Source organism: Penicillium subrubescens (assembly GCF_028828155.1).
Source record: "Penicillium subrubescens strain IBT 31985 chromosome Unknown utg000003l_segment0_segment0, whole genome shotgun sequence".
Taxonomy (NCBI): domain Eukaryota; kingdom Fungi; phylum Ascomycota; class Eurotiomycetes; order Eurotiales; family Aspergillaceae; genus Penicillium; species Penicillium subrubescens.
The window spans coordinates 1,829,299-1,850,297 of NW_026643153.1; the positions used below are offsets into that span (position 1 = coordinate 1,829,299).

The 20,999-nt window shown below is 50.9% G+C and overlaps 4 protein-coding genes across 4 annotated transcripts; all 4 read right to left on the reverse strand.

The window, feature by feature from the left end:
* Positions 1 to 103: 103 nt before the first annotated feature.
* N7473_004690 (tethering complex subunit PEP5) lies at positions 104 to 3,532 on the reverse strand (the record flags this gene model as incomplete). Its single annotated transcript, XM_057150630.1, has 9 exons — positions 104 to 484; positions 543 to 941; positions 989 to 1,498; positions 1,545 to 1,880; positions 1,930 to 2,163; positions 2,216 to 2,848; positions 2,915 to 3,208; positions 3,271 to 3,339; positions 3,392 to 3,532. The coding sequence occupies 9 exons, from the start codon at positions 3,530 to 3,532 to the stop codon at positions 104 to 106; spliced, it is 2,997 nt and encodes a 998-aa protein (XP_057010740.1).
* Positions 3,533 to 3,791: 259 nt separating this feature from the next.
* Positions 3,792 to 6,032, reverse strand: N7473_004691 (uncharacterized protein; the record flags this gene model as incomplete). Its single annotated transcript, XM_057150631.1, has 1 exon — positions 3,792 to 6,032. One exon carries the CDS (start codon positions 6,030 to 6,032, stop codon positions 3,792 to 3,794), a length of 2,241 nt encoding a protein of 746 aa, XP_057010741.1.
* Positions 6,033 to 7,100: 1,068 nt separating this feature from the next.
* Positions 7,101 to 10,729, reverse strand: amdX (putative C2H2 transcription factor (AmdX); the record flags this gene model as incomplete). Its single annotated transcript, XM_057150632.1, has 2 exons — positions 7,101 to 10,549; positions 10,636 to 10,729. The coding sequence occupies 2 exons, from the start codon at positions 10,727 to 10,729 to the stop codon at positions 7,101 to 7,103; spliced, it is 3,543 nt and encodes a 1,180-aa protein (XP_057010742.1).
* Positions 10,730 to 12,846: 2,117 nt separating this feature from the next.
* Positions 12,847 to 13,059, reverse strand: N7473_004693 (uncharacterized protein; the record flags this gene model as incomplete). Its single annotated transcript, XM_057150633.1, has 1 exon — positions 12,847 to 13,059. The coding sequence occupies one exon, from the start codon at positions 13,057 to 13,059 to the stop codon at positions 12,847 to 12,849; it is 213 nt and encodes a 70-aa protein (XP_057010743.1).
* Positions 13,060 to 20,999: the final 7,940 nt, after the last annotated feature.

A 20,999-nucleotide genomic window follows, 5' to 3' on the forward strand; every position in this document is an offset into this window, starting at 1 on the left:
AGAAACAACTCTAATATCTCTACAGCCCTCCCTCCCCAGCCAGCCACACCACACCACCCCATCTCCATCCACCAATCAATCCACCCATCCACCTATCCACCCATCACCCCTCCATAGTATTAGAAGCCCTCATAACCCCCCTCCCAAAAAACTCACTAACAACACCAAACCGATCCTTCGACCTCCCCAACTCAGCCTTAAACAAATCATGCTGATCCGCCGACTCAACCTGGCGCTGCCGAATAGCCCTTAACGTCGCATTCGTCGGCGCACAAACAGGACATTGCGCGTCCTCGTCGACGCGGTTGAGACAGCGCTCGTGGAAGGAGTGGCGGCAGAGGAAGTGGATGGTTGGGAGGTCGAGGGTTCCGCCGCAGGATTGGCAGCGGCGGGATTGGAAGACCACGGGTTGGGTGGACAGGTTGGTAAGTTCTTGTTGTTTGGTGGCTGTTTCGGATTTGTAGCTTGAGATTAGGCGTTGGTTCTGTATAAAAATTGTTAGTGAAGGGGATTGAGGGGGGAAGGGGGAGTTTGGTTCGTACGGTTTTGATCTGCTTGTCTTCGCTGGCGATGTTGTTACCGAGGTACTTCTTGAGTCGGCCCATTGTGATCACGGCGTTGTTGCTGACAGCTTGGATTACCTGCAAGGGGGAAAGAAGACCGTCGTCATGAATGCGTTGCAGGACCTTGTCCAGTTCATCGCCTGCTTCTTTCAGGATCTGTGGACTTGAGGCAAAGTATGTCAAGGCGTCGATATAGAGCTGCGGCTCATCGGGTCCATATCGCCGCAAGGCTTGAATAGCTCCTTGTGTGTCCTTAGCGGATGTGAATGAGCGGAAAATGTCAAGTCGCAGGCCTTCCTGTTCACGGACAAGCGTGGAACCTTCTCGGAAGTTTGATAGATCTGAGAGAAGAAGGACATTGGATGTAGAGATTGGGATCTAGTAATGTTAGTTAGGAATGACAAAAGGATCCTTGAACTGCTTACGTCTTTCCCTTCAATCAGCTTCTTAGCCTTTCCTTCCCACTCTTGTTTCTGGACAGAATCTTTTGTGGACTTTGCAGCATCAAGATACATCTCAAACAAGGTTGTGAAAAGGTCCACCTTAGCCTCTTGTTTAAGCTCTGGCTGTTGCACGAGTGTCTCCAGGAAACTGATAAAGTTTTGCGGGTGGTCTACGAATGCAGAGAATGCAGTCCGTGGCTTCGGGACTTCGTATTGTGGTGGCAGGTTCTCGGCTGGCTCCTCTTCGGCAGGTGCTGTCTTAGTAGCTGGAGCCTGGGCTTGTGTGCCAGAACCCCCAGTCACGTACCGCAGTGGAAGAAGTCCAGCAAGACTTTGAACAGCGCTTGCTGGCTGAGCTTGAGGCTCGGGCGCTGGTTCCACTGTGGTTCGCGGTCGGTATTGGCCCGTGTAGTATACTTTGAAGAGCTCCGTCGTCTCCTCGGGACAGTGAGTCAGGAGAACCCGTGCGTACTTCATTAAGTTGTGATACGCCTAGTCAGGTCAGCATCGACGCTCATTGTAATGCAGGAACACATACTACTTCAGGATCCAATCGCCAAATGTACTCCACAGCCTCGGCGTATTTCTTCGAATCCTCGATCAAAATATCGACAACCATGTCATTCTCGCCATGCTTCGTGGCTAGGAAAGCCGCCTGCTCAAAGTAACCCCCTTGTCGACACATAGCAATAGCGGTTTCCAGATCAAACTTGAGCTCACCAGGAGCTTTGATGAATGAGTCCAGCTTGGTGGTATCTTTAAGCTTTGCATAGCAGTTCAAAAGAAGGGTGGTGTGGTCCACAGTCGCACGTCCATGGTCGTGAAGCTCCTCAAGGTACTCGATCAAGTTATGGATTCGTTGTGTATCCAAGTACTGAATTCAGATTAGTGGCAAATCTTCTGAAAACTTGGATGGAACTAACCTTTCGAATAACTTGTGACGGTTCCGTGTTATCAATTGCCCTTAGATATTGCTGCATCGCCGTATCATAGTCACCACGCTGATACAAGAAGTCACCATATTTGCGATAGATCGCATTCTGCTGCAATGGATCAATCCCAATCTTCTGTGCGAGATTAATGGCCAAAATGTAGAGATTGCGCTCGTAAAGAATTTCCAGCCTTTGCTGAAGGCTCTTCTCGCGATATCGGATTATCTGGCAGGGGTCAGCAACGTACAAACACGGTCAAAAAGAGGAGATTACAAACCTTTCCATCTGTCGTGAGCAAGAAAAGATCTCCCCATTCTATGAAAATGTGCTTCATCGGCGACACCAGCGACTCGCTATGCGCGATAAATTTCAAATCGGTATCGAGCAAAGTAAACGTCGTCGAGCCAAGTATGTCCTCTGCAGGGTTAACCCCATACTTGCGCATCGGATCACCTTTAGTAGAGCCTGCTTTCGGCGGGCAAACCAGAGCCACGTAGTCGTGGAAGGCATTGATAGACGTCTTCGGGCTTTCAAACGCATAGCTCGGGCCCCGACCACGAGGTCCATAGTTGTAAATGGCGTCTTCCCTAGCAATGAGAATCTGCCCCGTCTCCTTGTCAAGCGTCATACACCCCAGTGCGCAACCGGTATCTTCCAAAACACGCGCAGGCTGGCCCTGTCCCCGTCCCGCGATCACTAGTGTCAGGATTCGGCTCGTCGTCGAGATGTAAAGCACAGTCACGGCCCCGTTTTGTGTTTCAAGGCCGGTGATGGGCTCCTCCGACTCGAAGACAATGCGCTGGCGCGCACCACGATCATGAATCAAATCGCCGCGGATAATCGTCACCGACCCGTTCGCGAAACCGACTGCTACTTGCGAGAGATCGTCGACGACCGCAAAGGCAGATATCTAAAACACCCATTAGCCATTAGCATTCCCATTTCCCCCTGCTTATCATCTTGAGGGACAGCGCACCGGGAATTGCCTCCTCGCATTCTGCACCGAAACAGTCGACAAACACTTGGGCCCGCCATCCTTCTTCTCCGTATCGAGAGCCCAGACTTTAAGCACCGGTTCATTCGACAGATCCTCCGCGACAGTAACAAGCAATGACGTCCCGCCGATCTGTTTCATATGCGTAATGGACCCAGCATCATGCGCCTTGAACGAGCGCAAGATGCGGAAGGACGAGGAGACAATGTGCACGAAGCCATCGACGGTACCGAGGAAGAGGTTCGCAGATCCGGTGCAGAGACTAGATAAGTCGCTCTATAGAGATTGTCAATCGTCAGAAGAGTGTCAATGTGAGAGTGGTGGAATGGCAGTCTTACCCCGAACAACGCGGAGCTTGCCTCTGGCAGTTTGACAGGGGTGACGTCGATAAAGTTGAACGCTTTCCACTACGGATGTGTTAGCTGCATCTTAGGCGACAATATTTCGGGTGATACATACTGATGTCAGTGCCATTTGGGCTGCTGGCCATGCGTGGTGGGCATTGACGTCGGAGACGGAGGAGCTGGTGATGGAGGCCGCCTGGAGCTTCCCCCGCTGGGCGCTCGGGCCACCTGCGCCTCGGTTCCTGCGGATCAACATTCTATCAAACTACAAAGCTACAAGATAAGAGAAATATAAGGCACAATAGTCTCAAATACTATATTCTTAACATCATAAAGGTTAATCGTTTATAGCTATCATAGCAAACTCTCGCTCCATCACATTGTTCATATCGTTAAAGCAATGGGGGAATCAATGCAACCCTGACAACTCGCTATGCTAGCAATACTTTATGCAACCGAAATCATGACAACAAACTATATCCAAATTGAAAGGAAAAAAGCAAAGTATTCAGCAACTAGGCTGGTCTTGCAGGTTGACTAGGACGTCTAATGTCCTTCATAAAGTCGAAGCTCTGCTGCAGCCAACTACCAGCGTCGGCGATGGCCTGGCTGAGGTCAAAATTTTCCACGCCTGGAGGGGCTCCTTGCCCATCCTGGGCAGTCGTTGGTGTCGAGCCACTAAGAGCAAAAGGGAGAGCTGTCCCTTGGGTAGTTGAGCGATGTGTTAAAGCAGGGTCTGGGCCATGAGGACTCGAGTGGGCTCTGTGATACTCGTGGTCCTGAGAAGGCGAGGGCATCCGAGGTGAGACAACTAGGAGATCCGGAGGCACCTCGGGCCTTTCCTTAGGCTGATCGGGTGATAATTCTCGAAAAGCTTTGGACTTCTTTTCCGTGCTGAAAATATAAGGGGTGACGGCATCAATCATGCATTGCGTACTCATAGCCTGTATCCTTTCCTTCGAGTATCCGCGCAGGCTTGCATGATGGACTGCCTCCGAGGCTTGTGGACCATTATACGGCGTTTCTTGTGCAAGAATTGACTCCTCTTCGGGTCCCATCACGGTATCTTCCGGTTCTGCGGGATAGATGAATTCAGGCTCGGGGCTATCCAGGTCTTCTTGGAACGATCTTTGGGCATGAAGCAGGGCGGCCTGCGTCGACAATTGCGTATCCGAACTCTCTTCAGTGTTCTGATCAGGATTTGTTCTCGGCATTGCGGTCGAGTATAACGATGGTATACGATCTGATACTCCTGGAGGAACAGGTACATGTTGGGCAGATGGTAGGTTCTCATAGGTATTTTGCTCGGTCTGTGGTTGATCTTCTTCTTCGATGTAAGTTGAAAGACCTGCTTCATCGGCAAACCTGAGATCCTTTGACGTTTGGACAAGTTCGGCTTCGCTAGCCTCCTTGGGATCGTCATCAACCGGTCGCTCCAATGGCTCATTGGGCTCCTCTGGATCTTCTTGCTCAAGGACTGCGTCGTCTAATTGTTCAGTGACAACAGGGGCGTCAGAGACCACTGGTTGATCTATTTGAGCGGGCGCATCAATATCGGCGCTAGGAGCAGATGCATTCTCACTGCTCCCAGCTGCAGGTGCATCTTGCACTTCAGCCACGACGCCTTCGGAGGGCAGGTCTTCCTGGACTTTCTCAGCACCAGACACAGTTACAGGCTTCTTGACACTAGTATCAATCGCAGCAGGGCTAACAGCTTTGATAGGAGACTGTTGTCCAGCCTGCGAGCTATCATTCGTTTGATGCCACCTCCGATACTCAAACCGCGGCAGCTGAGACGTCGAAGAAATGACACGAAACGACGATGCCACAGGAATTTCCACACTGGGAGAGCTCCCGTGTGTTGATTGTGGTCCTGGAGCCAACGACCTCACCACGATCTGGTCATGATTTCGCTCCGTTGCAGCCGCTACTCGAGAACCCTCCAGCGAAATGTCCATACGCTCGGCTGTTCTCGTCCCCTCATCCACTGCAGGTGTAATCGAGATCCTTCTGCGCGAAGTCGTCGCGGGAGGCCGGAGCTCCATAGTACGCATGGCACCAACCCGGGCTTTATTCTCGGCCTGTCGGGATACAATCTTTGAAGTTGGAGAGCTCGGGGGTTCGTATTGCGTAAAGTTCAATCGCTTCCGGTCTTTCTTCAGCCAATCTGCCGGTCCACCAGCAGCAAAAGAGTGGTCGTTGGTTCGCCATGACGGTGTCTCTTTTGGTTTCTTAATCGAACGCGGTGTCACTCGATGTTGTTCATCGTGGATTGCCGCTTGGAGAGGTCTTTTCTGCGCTGATCGAGATGTAACAGGAGAGCCGGCATTTAAACCTTGCGCATTCGGTGACTGAGCTATTCTGGATATAGCTGCTGCAGGACTCGGAGCCGCAACAGCCAAGTCCTCTCGATACTTGGGATGGCGCAAGTCGGTCTCTTGCACGACACGCCCTGCATTTTGTATAACCCTCTTGCCGCGCGTCTTGGCCTGTCGACTAACAACAGCCTTGCGGTCCTTCTTCCACGGATTCCTCCAGCCCTGCTCAAACGGACCCTTTAAAGATGCGGAAAGAATAAATAGCGGCTTGCCCTGAAGATATGATTCCGCGAGCTTCTCAATTCGCTGACGTTTAGCTGCGCGCTCCGCCTCGGTCAGCTCGTCATCAGAGGCCGGTAGCTCATCACTAGTTATATCGTCGGCGGAAGGCTCGTATGTCTCAAGGCTGAATGGCGAGATGGCCCGCTGGTAGGGCATCGGGGCAGGATCTGGATCTGGACGGGGTCGGACTCGGCGATGCGGAGAGGTTTCGAAGCTGCGGCGGTGGCACTCTGCAGCGACGCAGCGGGATAGGGAGCTTTTACTAGGTCCCTCGTCATTTCTGAACGAGTGAGAGGCAGGTGGAAGACGTCGATGGCGCAGAGTTGGCGCCTAACGCGAAAGCACTTAACGCGTGAAGGTGCCCCCAGCAACCGCGGGGGATTATGTAACTGGTCGCCTCTTGCGGCTGAAGGTCACCAGTGACCCGCTTAGGCTTAGGCAGGCAGAAATGGACATATACTGAATCATGTAGGGGATTCAGAGTGCACAATTCAATGACTAAATTCTTTCGAAACGGCTGGTGTCGTAAAGGAATATGGGGAATACATATTCAAAATGAATTTTCTAATGAATACCTACCCTTAAGGTCCCGTGTCTATGCCGGAAAGGATTACTACGCTTGACTCAACATCTGAAACTCAGATAAATGATATTCACAAGAAGTAGAAGTCTGTAAAATAGAAACACTATGAGGACACAAAACCCAAGACAAAATAACAGACGCAACTGTGCATTCATAACTCAAATTGGCTTCAAAATCCAAACCAGATATCCCCTGAATCCGACAACACTAGCATGACGCATACAACCAAATCCATAAAATGAAATGAAACAAGAAACAATGAAAAGGCATAGCATAGCATTCGTCTATGATAGATTTGATTCGGGGGTATCGTATCAATATCGAAGCAGGGGGTGTAACCAACATGAGCATCAGGCAGACAGAGCCAAACAACAAGCAGACAAGAACGTAAAGAGGTAAGTCTGGAACCAGATTCGGATAGTAATATAAATGAACACGGGGATGGGGATAGGGATAGGTGAATCAGATGCCTGACCTTGCCTCGCCATTCCCTTCAAATCTTTAATTGATCATGAACACATCAGCCGCACAAGACAAGCACAAAATACAGAATCAGATAAACAAGGGGGATCAGACGTAGCCAAGGTGTGTGTGATTCGAAAACATTCAAAGAAGAAAAAAAGTTCAAGTTCAAATCATCATTAAGAAGTCATCATAACAGCATGCGAACAAGAATGCTCCGCACGCTCCTTCATCCGCATAGCCTGGGCCTCCAACGAGCGCGCCATCAACTTCGTCACCGGCCAGACGGCAGCCCGATCAAGCAGACTAGCCGTGGCAATCAATATTTTACACCCGTACCCGCCCTCAACGACGCTGGGCAGGCGTTGCATCACGCTCAGCGCAGACATGGAGTTACTGTTCTGCACCGTGCGCTGCATTTTGGTCTCGATGCTTGAGAGAATCTCTTTGATTTTGTCAATGAGCTTGCAGTCTTCGTCTTCGAGAAGCATCACCCCGGGAACCTGGGTTAGGTCGATGTCATCACGACCAAGGATGCCCAGGTACGGGCCAACGCGTTCTTGAACGGTGGTGATCCATTCGGCGAGGACTTGGGCGCAGTCAAAGGCACACATTGCGCATTGGATGGGTAGTTCGCGAGAGGAGAATTCGGCGAAGGTGTTGCCGAGGCGGTCGGACATGGAGATCGAGTCTGCGGCGTAGAATGCTGCCTTGCGGAGGTGCTTCTCACGCTTGGATTGGCCGGTCTTGTATACGCTGGAGAGAGATTGCATGGGCTGGTCTTGTGTAGGTGTTTGGGAAATTGCCAGCTCGCCAACACCCAAGTCATTCACAGACTCTCGCCTAGCATCGAGGGAACCGATCAGGGACGGATCTAGCACGTCGTTGATAGGTCCATCGGCTTGATGGAAGACCTCCGTTCCCCGTGCAAGCTCATCTGCCATGCCGTTCCAATCGCGTTGCCAAAACGCCTCCTTGCATCGACCTAGGTTGACAAATAACCGAACATATGCTAGATCGAGTAGCGGGATGCTATCCGCAGAGAGTGGACCCGCTCCGAATGGATTAGGTCGCTCCAAGCTGTGAACAGGGTTGCTTGCCCACGCCGCCTGCCATGCTCTCAATGCTGGTTCAATGTGTGATTGCATGGCCTCGGTCTCTTGTGCCGTCCATTGCCGACCCATATGCCTTTGCCTCGTCTCCCAGATATAGTTGTGTAGAGAGTAGATGAGAACGAGACAGCCAAAGGTACTGGGCCGGTTCTCAGCACTCGTTGGATCGTCCGTGCTACCACCGTTGAAGAACAAATTTGATGATTTATTCTGCTGTTCGCGTTGACTGGCAGTAAGAAGGGAAGTCAAAGCAGCCGAGAAAGAAGCACTCTTCTTAGCTGTTTGTCCGCCCATCTTTTTCCAAGCTTGAGGCGACTCGGCAGCCCAGAGATCCTCCTCACAAGGGAGATCTAACCGAATCTCGGAGTTTGTAAGGGCAGGTGCGTGGTTGTATGCAGAAACGAGGAAACTGGAGAGGACAAAGATCGCATACAGTGTACGCTTCCGCTCCTCAACCACCTTCCAATTCAACCAGTCACGGCGTTCCTTGGGCTGGCCGAACGACGATGACATCCAGTTTTCCGTATCCGAGGGGTCCGAGGCATTGAATCCAGAATTGAGGTGATCCTGTGGTAGATTCTTTGGATCCAGATGATGCGTAAGCTCTGCAGCACGCGCTAGGCTAACGAGAGCGGCACAATGTGTACTGGCAATGTCTGCCGATGTCTTATCACCGCAGGTATGACCATAGATCACATTGAGTAGCATGGCCTGCACGAGCCAGAGAGGAGTGTTGTGCACCGAGTTATCGCGAACGGAATTGGAACGACTCAACGCAGCAGACATGTCGGCCTTTCGTCGCTCTTCCAGATATAGTTGAATCATTTTCTTGGCAGCTTCGAACAAATCCTTAGAAGCAGCCGTGTCGTATTCGTACAAAGCACCGATGGCAGCCATGGAAAGAATCAGGCAGCCACCACCTCCCGCCACGCCGGTCGAACTGAGATTAAGGTGTCCGCTCGGGGTGCGTAGGTTGCTCGTGTACTCGGGGGCCTGGAAGTTGAGGGTGGGGATGTGAAGAAAAGGCGAGTGAGGGTGGAAATAGGTAATGTAGGCCGAAATGTAGCGCTGCATGTCCGAGGTGCTGGGGAGTTGACCGGAGGTGTTGAAGCCAGCGGAGCGAGAGAACAGCTCGCGGCTATTCATAAGACTAGAAGCGGGCTGCGAGTACTTGCGGTGATTGAAGCCAGTGGGTTGAGACATGCTCGCTAGTAGAGCCTGTCGAGTGGAGTCTGTAAATGTATCCGTTGAGACTGGGGAATGTTGATTTCGTAGGGCACTATTCGGGAAAGGAACGTTGAGAGGATTAGGAGATTCTCCGTTTGTTGCCATTGAGGATGAAAACATACTCTGCGAATGTCCTCCCACGATGGGCTGGCCGACCGAGGTCATGGAGGGAGGGGTGGCATAGGTCTCTGCGAACGGGTTCTGGGCCATCAGCGACTTGGGTGACACGGTCTCGGGCGGGATCCCCAATTCGTTCAGCGTCGTCGGTGAAAAGTCGATCGCGAATTGGTTGGCGGACATGGCTGTCTGTCCGGGGAATGGGTTGTGCCAACCATTAGAGATGGGGATGCGGTTGGGTCCATCCAGCATCGCCTCACTAATACCGCTTTGGCTACCCGTACTCATTGCCGATGGGGAGGATTCATCGATGACCGAGTCGTTACCGTTTCCCAGCGCGACGGCCGCATCGAACCCATTCATCCAATCAAAGTTCATCTCCTCGTCCATCATGGAATCCGGGTGAGGCATGCCATGGTATTGTTGGTGGCCGAATGGGGAGGAAGGGGAGTCACCAAAGCCCTGGGGAGAACCTGCAAAGTGTAATTGAGCGGGGTTGATAGTGCTGCCATGGCCCATCAGCATCCCATCAATACCCAGGTCAAAGCTTCCGTGGACAGGAGCTGTCCGTAATCCACCAGCCATGTCCATGGGAAGTCCCGACGTTTCCAGCTTGGGCAGACCGTTGATCGGTGGATGACCAGAACTGAAGCCCCTATAGTCTACACTTGAACCTAATGATGTTCCGAGACTGGGGTGATATGCGTGACCCGATTGCCCGGGCGCAGAAGGGTTGCTCCCATCTGGAATGCCCAGAGCTGATGTACCAATGTGGCTAATCGTGTTGGCACGAGGCCGCATCGAGGCGGAGCTGTTAGCGATGGAGTTCTTGCGCACGCGATTGGCACCCGCACCTGCACCCGCAGCACCCGTACTCTCTCGGCGACCATTCCTGGGCCGAGAGGATGGGGTCGTTGTCATATGCAACTTCTGCTGATGCCGAAGCAACAGATCACGACGAGCAAAGCATCGTGCGCAATCGGGGCATTCAAAGGGTTTCTCCTTGGTGTGCGAGCGCTCATGACGCTTCAAGTGCTCCAATCGCGCAAAGGAGCGACCACAGGTAGTACAGACATGAGGCCGGGGCTTGTCTGTCTTGGGAGGGGGGATATTGCCATTGGTGCCGGTCTGGCCATTGGCCTCGGCCTGCTTCTTAGTCTCCTTTGATGGAGCTGCCGATGGAAAAAAGAAGAGTTCAGAATTCGTGGGAAACTTGCGGTGAGCGAATCGACTGGGGTGCCGCAAAGAAGAGACTTACCAGGCATGTTTCCGGGGATTTCGTTGATACTGGCGAGATCTACCAATTGGGGGCTTTGGTCTCGTTCGTGGCCAACCATAGCATCTAGCAGCATCCTAAGAAAAATATGTCTTTTGACCCCTAGGATACGGGATCAATGCACTGGTCTCGACCTGAGGAGAATAAGCTGGGATTTCGCCGATATCTGCCGATGCCAGAGAAACTGGAGGTCTCGGAGAAAAGACAGAAGAACAAGGCTGTTCTCGCGGGTCGGGAAGCGGTGTTCGTCACTCTTCCCAGTGACGACGATAAGCGCGGATTGGCGTGATCGGTAGATAAATTTACACAAAGAAGGGTCGCATCAAGAACTGCATGGTCGGGATGACATCAAGTTAGCATATTCCTTTTTTTTCTTCGGGCACGCGAGAAATGGACAGAAATAAGAATTGCGTTCACGACTGGCGTTGTTCGTTGCCCCAATCCAGGGTAACGGACGAGGCTTATCATGGACGGTGCTGGGGTAGCGGACCAGGGACCCACCAGATGATTGCGGGCGGGAAGAAGCAATGTACAAACGGTCTTCGGTTCGAAGAAATGAAGTTGCGTCTCAACGGGTGAGGTCGAAAATTATCAAAATGTCCGAAGAAACAGGATGGGGAGGACCCTGCGACCGGTGGGCGGGATGGATAGTGTATACGACGTTGGAACTTCCAGTCTTTGAGAGGGGATCGGAGCATCAGCAAGGCAACCGGGGGTCGAGTCTGCCTGGCCACGAGGAGGCAAATCTCGGGGTATAGCTTGCAAGCTGATGGAATCACTCACTGGGAGGGTGAGATGAATCAAGTCGAGAGGACCTAAACTTCGCACGTATCCATTGAAAACCGACGATGTTGTGGCGGGCTCAAGTGTACTGGAGGGAGGCTCTTTCTCACAACGGGGGGAGGTCGGAGCACGGGGCAGTTGGAGTCGCGGAGATAACCGAGATCGCGGGCAATTGCAGATAAGCTAGATAGGCGGCGCAACGAGGATGGCGCTGGGAAGTAAGGGGCAGGAGGATGGAATGAAAAGATGAACGTTGAATGGGGAGGGGAGGATGGAAGGGAATGAGGTTTGGAGAAGTTGAAGGGACGTGAATTGCCTCCGAGCAACGAGCAGTTTGGGAGAGTTGCTGGACCTCCAAGTACCTAAGTACTCGCCGTTACTCGCAGTACGGAGTCCTGGCCGTAGGACTTAATACGGGCAGAGTTGGTATTGTAACGTACCTGGAAGGAAAGCAGACAGCCAAGACAACCAGACGGAGTTTAGCGTAGGAAACGTGGTGTGGTCCGGCCGGTATGGTACGTATGGTATGTAATCTGGTACGACAATGATAAATCCATGGGAGAGGGCGTGGCAGTAGTGGCGGTTACACTAATAGAGAGAGAAGCTACAGTACAGAATACTGTACAAGACTTAATCTTATCTGTCCACTCTCTACTCACCTCCACGAGGCCGATAACGAGGAGCCCCAGGTACTGTCGCCGGCGGCAGCGGAACGGCTCCCATACATACCCGGATAAGGCCTCTCTGATACATACATACTGGCAAAATGATGCTAACTGATGATGGAATATCCTCTCCAGAATGCCCACTACTCCGTGCTCCAAGCACTAATAACGACACACTCCACAATACCCGCAGATACCACGCCAGTTAAAAAGTGGAGCCCTGCACACGGACGGCCTGAGGAGCCAATCGCCCAACCTCGATTATCGACTTGACCAGCCAGAGCCACAGCCAGGGCCATTCAGGATCAGACAACATCCTCTCAGGTGAACGAAAAGAACGACGGTGAATGGTCAACCCGAAACGATGAGCCAGGGTACTACCGGAACCGGCGTAGCCTCATCCTCGTTCCCGCCACGCACTGCCCGGCTCTCGCCGCCTACAAGTCCGACTAGCCCACCAGTTCACCTGGTTCCTGGGGCCGGGGGCCTGGTTTTTATCGTTCAGTGAGGACTCCAGCGTCGCGGGCGATTGGCTTTTTTTTTGCCTTTAGAAGGGAATCTTCCTCCACGCAGTTGCCTAGTTGGGGGTTAGTGGCGTCATGGGGCCTGCGCTAGTGATAGGTCGGGTATAGTATCCTAATGTACCTGTCAGTGGAAGTAGTACGTAGTCTTCTCTGGCAGTTGTCGTAATGTGCACACTACTGCACAGTACTCTCCGTACACTCCGGAGTTGACGGCAGCTTCATTACATGTCCACCGTCACGTATTGTTTCTTGATTGTCTTCCCTTGGTTACTCCGGGGTTTGTACCGAGGTGTGGACATTGCAACGGGACCCGCTTCAGGAGCTGAAACAAGCCAGTGGAGCGCCATGATAAGAGATACCGTGAGATACGGCGGCAATGACAAGAATAGCTCAGATTGGAATGTCACCAGGTTGACATTCGACATCATCGTCATAGTTGACTTGCATTAACAGTGATTCTGGTGAGTAAAAAAGGCCTGGATTGTAGAAGCCGAGAAGTATCAATGTTGATCCGCACATCGGACGTGGAAAATAGATTGCAAGGTGGTACCACTACAGTACACTTTTTTCTCCTGGAGTACATAGTTGGCACTAAAATGCCTCGTGTTTCCCCCCCGGCAAGGTACCAGGCCCCGATCTTGGTCTAAGGCTGGCCATTGACATTCAACTACTCGGATGGGTAAGTCACATTCTTGAGAAAAAAGTGAATCGATCTCAAGAAAAGAGGCAATCATGGTCATTTTTATAGAGTAAAATTATGCACTATGATATTACTTTTGCCTCCAGTGTTGACAGTGAATCCATCCTTCCACACTTGCCACTTGTACAGAACATCCCGTAATTATTCTTCTTCCGTATCCAAGACTAGCTCCCTAAACCAATACGAAGGGCGATTATAATCAAACCGCCCTCGTGACTGGGCCTCCCTTCAGTCGAGATCGGCAACGGTCGCGAGAAAAGTGAACAGAAATCCCCCAGCAACCAACTCCAGTAGGCTGGTGGAAAGACCACCCGCTAGGACCTCCGTCTCGACTGGACCGTCTATGAAGTGGCCAGGTACGGTGTAGCCATCGAGATCCACCGACGAGGCTGGGGGCGGAAGCTCCAATGGGCGGAAGGATCCGCATCAGAGCGACTAAGAGAGGGCCATGCGCCATTTTTGTGGGGGAAGGCCGCGACCGAAGGGTTCGTGTGGGGGATTTTCCTGTCCTGTCTTGGAGGTCACTAGGGATATACACCAATGGAATCTGTTGAATAGGTGGACCAAGGAACTTACTTGGAAGACTTGGGTCGTGTTTTGAGTCTGGTTAGACGCTTAGGAGTTAGAGTCCTGGATCCATCGTCTCCTTAGGCTGAAGTCTGGTCTTGCAATTTATTCTGGGGATGGTGTGTGGCTGGCATTATTTGGTCTGGTTGGGGGTCATCCCCGGTACCATTCCAGTTGTGCACATGGCGGAATCTTAGCGACGGAATCAATAATGAATTGTGTGGCGAAAAAGATTGAATTCCAAGGGATGGTCATCCCATGGGAAGGCGCGTGGAAGGAAAAGAAGAAGCAGATGCATGCGGAAAGTGGATGATCCAGCCGAAAGAATGTGCCTGACTTGCTGTGCTCACTGGCCACCCCCGGATTCTTCCATTCGTTCCAACTTCACACTTTGTTCCAGTTTCCACCCCCTTGCACCTCCAACCAGACCAGCAAAAAAAATAACTTTCTAGAAATCTGACTCGTCCGTGCCATCGGTTGAACCGCCTTTTTTCCTTTGGCCGACGCACGTTGCAGCCACGCGATTTGAGTTTGGGTCGCACGGAACGATGTGAATAGACGAGCCCGTCGCTTCATTGGCGCGCTGAGAACTCCATCGCTCGGATCGGTGAGAGTCGATGCGGCTGGATCTGATTCTGGGGTTGGTATGTATGATATCCTGGGGACGATTATTATTGTGCTTTGCCACGATCGTCGGGGAGAATTCTCTTGCTGGGGATGAGACGATCCGTTCTGTCTTTCTTTCACGGGTTCATCGTCCGAGGTAACAGAGAACCAGAGATTGCTTGGAATTCTGCACTGTGGTCTCAAGGGTCTCGGTTCGGATGTTGGCGGAGAGACAGAAAAAAGAGCACGACTCTCGGTGCATACGGAGTACCACTGTACACGTCGGCCAATAACTATCATAGCGCCAACAAAGAAGATGATCATTATGAAACAACACAAAGAAACAACATTCTCAGTTACCCAGAGCCTAGGCACTCGATATGATAATCTCGATCTGGTAATGAATAATGCCATCGCTGGGTTAGCATACTTACCTTCCGGCTATCGGCCCTAGGAATTATTAACTGTCAATCAGGACTGAGACTTTAGGTCAAAGACACCCTCCCCAGACTCTCCCCTGCAGTCTTCCTGCACCTATTCGCACGGACACTTCGTTTGCAGAATCCCCAGACCAGCCTATGCGCTACTAAACCCAGACTATGCGGGCCTAAAAGGGCCCTAAGAGCCACTAGGGGCGACACTAGGGCGAGTCTGAGAGACGCTGCAGGTGACCCAAGATGACTCAAGGAGGACCAAGTGACAAATGAAACGGCTGCACGGCCAGCCACACTTATGCAGCTTGGAAGCTGCAACGCGGATGGGATGATCTTGGGGGTGGGTTCTAGCGTGGGGCCCGGGGGGAAACAGTCCGCAGGACGGAATGGAAGAAGAATAATAATTATTCAACTTTTGCTAACTAAATATGTTCTCTGTATAACTAAGTACTGTAGCGGGCTAGGCAGTGTTGCTTGATAATACTTCGTAGATTGTAATTAAACCAGTTTTATCAATCAAGCTGTCGTTATCAAGTTCTACCGAGTCAATTCCATGCACAAAGTAATATCACACATCTTTATTACCTTGGAAATGTTTTGGCGTTTAGCAATTTACTTTTGTACGCCGTATTTGCAGCATCGCCATGCACGGCGCTCAATTTCTGGCCAGCCCGTTGGCCATCGGACTGTCGGATGCTTGTTGCAGGGCTTATTTTCTACCACATGACCCTCCCTGATGACCGAATTTCTGTACCTGGAGAGATATTCAACGATAATATACCCCGAGTTGGCAAGTGCTTTCGCATGGTGTGTACGAGGGACGATCTGGACTTAGCCCAGAGCAAGTCATTGAGTTTTGCTTTTTCTGTTGATCCGGGTGGCAATAGTTAATCGTTGTACATGTAATGTAGCTTTATGCTTGATCGGTCAACGGAGTAATTGAAATTGTTTACTTGAATATAGTTCAATGTTCCAGCGCTTTTTACTTGCGGCCGAGAAAGATTCGCAAACTTATACTATCTGCTGCTTTGTTGTAAAAGAAAGACATTTTGTTTGAGGTTATTTTCCTTCCTTGAGATCGAAGGGCATAGATATTCCAAATATATTTTTACAAAGTACTTACTCTCCAGACCCTCTTCATCCAGCAGAAGTCAATCCTCCGTAAGCTCACCCACCCTAATCCGCTTACATCCCTAGGGCAGGGCCAAACACTACGCCACGACCAACACTCACCACTCACAATCAACCATTCCCCTGGCCCATGGAATAAGAATGATCGTAATCCGTATCCAGGTCTGTTCCAGAAGGATAGTCACCTGCGTCATCCACCGGGTGAAAGAAGTCCGGGGGAAACGCGCTCGATCACCGAATCGTCGACGCCATCCCACCCACCCAAACGTTATTGCGTAACCGCGCTTTGCGGGTGATCGCTGACGGTGGAGCCCATCAGTGCTACAACCCCAGGCAAAACTCCGACGGGACCGAGCTGGATCCATGTTGGAGTGGGACTAGCCAGTTAGTAGTAAGTACAGTACGGAGTAGTACCTACTAAATTACTACATAGTGGACTACTGGACTGGCCTAAACTGCAGGCGCCCATTCCAAGCATCCCGGTCTCGGAATAAATTACAAGCCATGAAATCTTGGCTCGCCCATCTTTATACAACATACGGAAGTACGGCTGGCTGTACTTTGTACTGTATGCTCCTACGGATGCTTTCTTTGTTTTCAAGAGATGCACGATGCAGCAGCCTATCCTCGTCCTCGTCTAAGCACCCAATACACTATGACCATCACCCTGAATCAGACAAGAAACAAGCCACCAGAAATTCTCCGATGCGTCCTTATCCCCGTCCATCCGTGCCACAGGGTTTCCGTGCTGATCACATCGTGGCCTGTGCTCGCCGCTTGTACACGATGGCATCAAGTCTATAGATGGCGCGCGGGATGTTCTCAATCTGAATCCTCACGGCTCGGATATTAGTCCTCCTCCACTAACGCTTTGTTTTTGCCGTCTATTTTAGCACCGGACATCCGGGCCTTTAAGCCGTCTTTCACAGGACGGTCTGTATTGCCTTTGCGCCCTCACGGATATATTGAAATACTGTGTGTCTTTGCGGGGGCGGCCAGATCTGAAATTTGAGAACTGAAACTAGGGGTCTAGTCCTAGCTTGAGGACTGCCTGATCGCTGAAGAAAAGCCCACAAGGCGCTACTGGCCGCACCGATTGGCCCCCAACAATCGTACAGAATACCCGATAGTTGACGGTACTGGAAATGCGGTCCTACCGCACTCTTTCCCTCGCACCGGTAGATCTTCCAGCGCTAAGGATGAAGTAATTGCTAGGCTAATGGGCAACTTGAGTCTGTGCATAGTCTGGGGGAGGCAAGATACCTAGAGGGTTGGCTACTTGCCTGTGTCTATACGAAGTGCCCTATTTCGCAGGCAGTCATACATCAGCGCACCAGTGCTTCTTAGGCTCTACAGTAGGTTGGATTCTTCTGCCCTGTGTGTCATATTGCCAACGGCCCACTCTGATACCGTAGAGATTGTGAAAGGTGACCGGCAGACGAGTCTCCGCTAGTCTAGCGCAATGGTGGATTCAAAGGATCGTGAGGGGACTTTGTACCGCGTCAAGCAATGCTACAATAGCCAAGGCCGCGGATGACGTGCATTTCGGAGAAGCCCACGATGGAAAACCAAATAGACAATATCGTCGCACCAGTCCAGCCTGTATATTGTTTCTACATAGCTAGCTGTCTTTGATGGCATGCCGTCATAAAGACTATTGCAAGCGAAGTAATGCAATCAGATTGCCGCTTGGGAAATGTCATCTATAGCCTTGCATCGAGATCGAGCGGGCCCTGGTGGTATTCAATCTATTCCTACGGGATCTTTTGATACCGACGAATGAAAAGAAGTGGTCATTATGGAATTCGAACCGCGCTCCAATTTCTACGAATTGGACGTTATCGGCGTGCTTTGAAATGCCCAGCCACGCCAAAGTGGGGCTACGAAGGGTCTAAACAATATTCCGCAATCAACAGCACGATGATAGGAAAACGTTGCCGATGATCGCATAATCAATTGGCGAGGAATGACTCCATAAAATAGATAGCCATCCAGCTAATCCATCCAAGGTACGGGACTTTTGAAGAAGTGAATAGGGCTAGATTACGATAAGCTGGTAGTGGTAGGTTGTTTACAACCGTATGAAGCACTCCGATCGCTAGACGAAACCGCGGACGGCAAATTCCGCAGCCGACATGATCTGACAGGAGAAACCATGGTGCGACATACAGTAGTATCATGCAGCTTGCCACTGGCAGCTATTGGCATGGAAGAGGGTCTCCGGGACAAGCCATATCGACTGCTACAGAATACCCGCTAGAACTGCACATACTGTATGTAGTAGCTCATCTACTGCAGTACTGCCATCCTCTTAAGTATTGCTCCGAGTCAGTCCCTGCGCCAACGATCCGCGGCCTACAGCATGTAGATAGCGTAGTGCCGAAACAAATCAAGGCGCATCGCCTCATAATCAAGAAATAGACCAATAATCTTATGCGCCTGTTCAGGCCCCAGACAAGCCAGGGCCATGATCACCAAGAAGGTGGTGGCGAGTCGCACCAACAAGCAGACAACAGACTTGCGCGATGTATGGATCTGCGCCCAGAAACTCAGTCTCGGGAGTCTATCCAGCGCTAACGATTCATGTCAGTGAAGAATTTATATTTAGGACCAGACAAGACGATTTGTAACCATGATTATCGGCGCATAGAGAAAAGAGCTAGCTAAAGTCGATACTACATTGTTCAAAGCTTCACTTCACTGTCCAGACTGTGCTTGACTTTGACCCCAAATGTCCCCACTATGTGGATCGACCCCAAGGAACACGGACTGGACCTGGCCGGTGTGCTGATAGAGGAGCTTTGACACGAATCGCGACATTTTCCGATAAGAGCACGCCGATTGTCCAGGATATGCAGGATGTACGGGAGTATGGAGTACAAAGTACTCCGTACAGGTGCTACTGTCGTGACTCGCCAGCGGAATCGAGCCTTTGTATTGGAGTCTATTTAGCCTAGTTTGGAAATACCTTAGACATAGCTCAACCTGGACATCAGAAAATTCCCCGGCGACGAGCAAGAAAGTCAGGATTCATCCGTGCTTAACTTTGAATAAAAGAAGCAGCTACAGTACTACCACCCTGCCCTAGCGCAGGTTGATATCATTACTTATTCCAGTAATTGATCGATTCCAGCATCGGAGAAATGCCGACCGCAGAAACAGAGACGGACTTAGCCTGCGAGGCTGCAGGACAACGAACTTTACTTGGTCGCAGTGCATGATCATCCACGGAACGTGCAGGCGTCGGATGGCGAGAGCGGCTAGATCTTATGTGATTGACCGGTTTCCTCGTCATGCATTAGCGGTATTCCGGGTATTCGAGTGTTCGAGTACAGTATTTCTTAGGATACTGGAATTTATTGTTTTCTATCGTTATTGGATTTCCGATACTGAATACTTAAAGAAAGATGGTTACGGACATAAGCATGTTGCCATTTTGCCGGCCCTCCATTGGGTCTATGTACCTATCCATGTTTCTGTACCTCCTCGAGCTGCAATAGCTCCAGCTCTACAGAAGTGCCAAGTATAGACCTAGTACAGTAGTTCATAGATCCTAGAGATCGACTTCAAAAACTCAGACATCATTTGATCCTAAGCAGAAGAACAGCCTTCGGTACCTTGCGTTGTGATGCATGCCGGGAATCAGCCCACAAGTATTTCCATATAAGTTAGCATCCACTACATACATCGCAAGCGCTCGCTTCAACATCGAACCACTCCAGCCTTCAGCGCCTGGCAACACAAGTACAACCCTGCTGGTTCTTGTCTGATCTGGGCGCCACAGACGAAACTAATCGTACATTTAGCCAACTAACACCATAATCCTCTAGCAGGTAGCTAGCCGGAGGAATCAATCACCTCTCCAAATCTTTGATATTTCGTTTCCGACGTGCATTCGCCCCCTTCATGCATGTCATACCTCGGCCATCCCACTTTGACCCCCCCACCTCTTAACCACAAGCTCTCTGCAGTAGGACTCCGTACATTAAAACAGTATGTAATTAGAAGTTAACAACCCATCAAACTACACTGCCACAGCCTCCTACGAAGATGCAAACTAGGAATCTCGCACAGACAATAATATACTACAACGCACGACCCGAAGCCACGAATAAGAACCCATCGCAACGCAAATCCAAATCCACGCACCTCATCGCTCGCCACGCCCAACGCCCAGCCAAAACGTATGCAACTCACCCATGATCGCCCACCACTAGTACACTACTAGGCCCCGTTATTGGCAGGTACAGTACACCCAAGCCCCACGCCAATGGCTAACCTCAGGCCCCACGAGGACCTGCCACCGGCGTTAATGTTAGAGGGATGTTAGAACCGACTAGATTGTCTGCATGGTCGCACCCGACTCGGGTCCAGTACGGCGCCGGGGGTAAATAATGGATCAGCGAATGGCGCATTGGCGATCGCAGATGGCAAAGGATCGTTCAAGCAGTAGTATGTGGGCTAATAATTCAACCACTTTACTGTAGGTTAAGTAGGTTTAGTAGGTTTAGAATTTCAGTCCTTTGGTAAGTGGTGGCCATTCTCAAGAGTCAATATTGAGCTGTGCCCAGACAAGTTAGTATGTACAGGTACATTAGTAGCTTGCTTCGAGATGCAGTGCAGGTTCCCCTGCGGGCGCATGTACCTCGTACCTGTAATTTATTATGTACTCTATAGCTATATACAGTATGGAGTACTGAGTATAGGAATGGTCGTGTGACGGTATGTAATAGATGGAGGTGCTGTAGTAGTCCTTCGTGTCGTAAGATCCAGCGGCTATACTATACAGCCTACTAGCCACCATAAAGTACGTATTCCCACGATATTCTCCGTATGCAACTGAGTACACACTCGTACCTATGCATTGTACATCCCACCTACCAGGGTCTGTGCTTTCCATTCCAACCTCGACCATGCCGTCTACCAGGTAGCGACA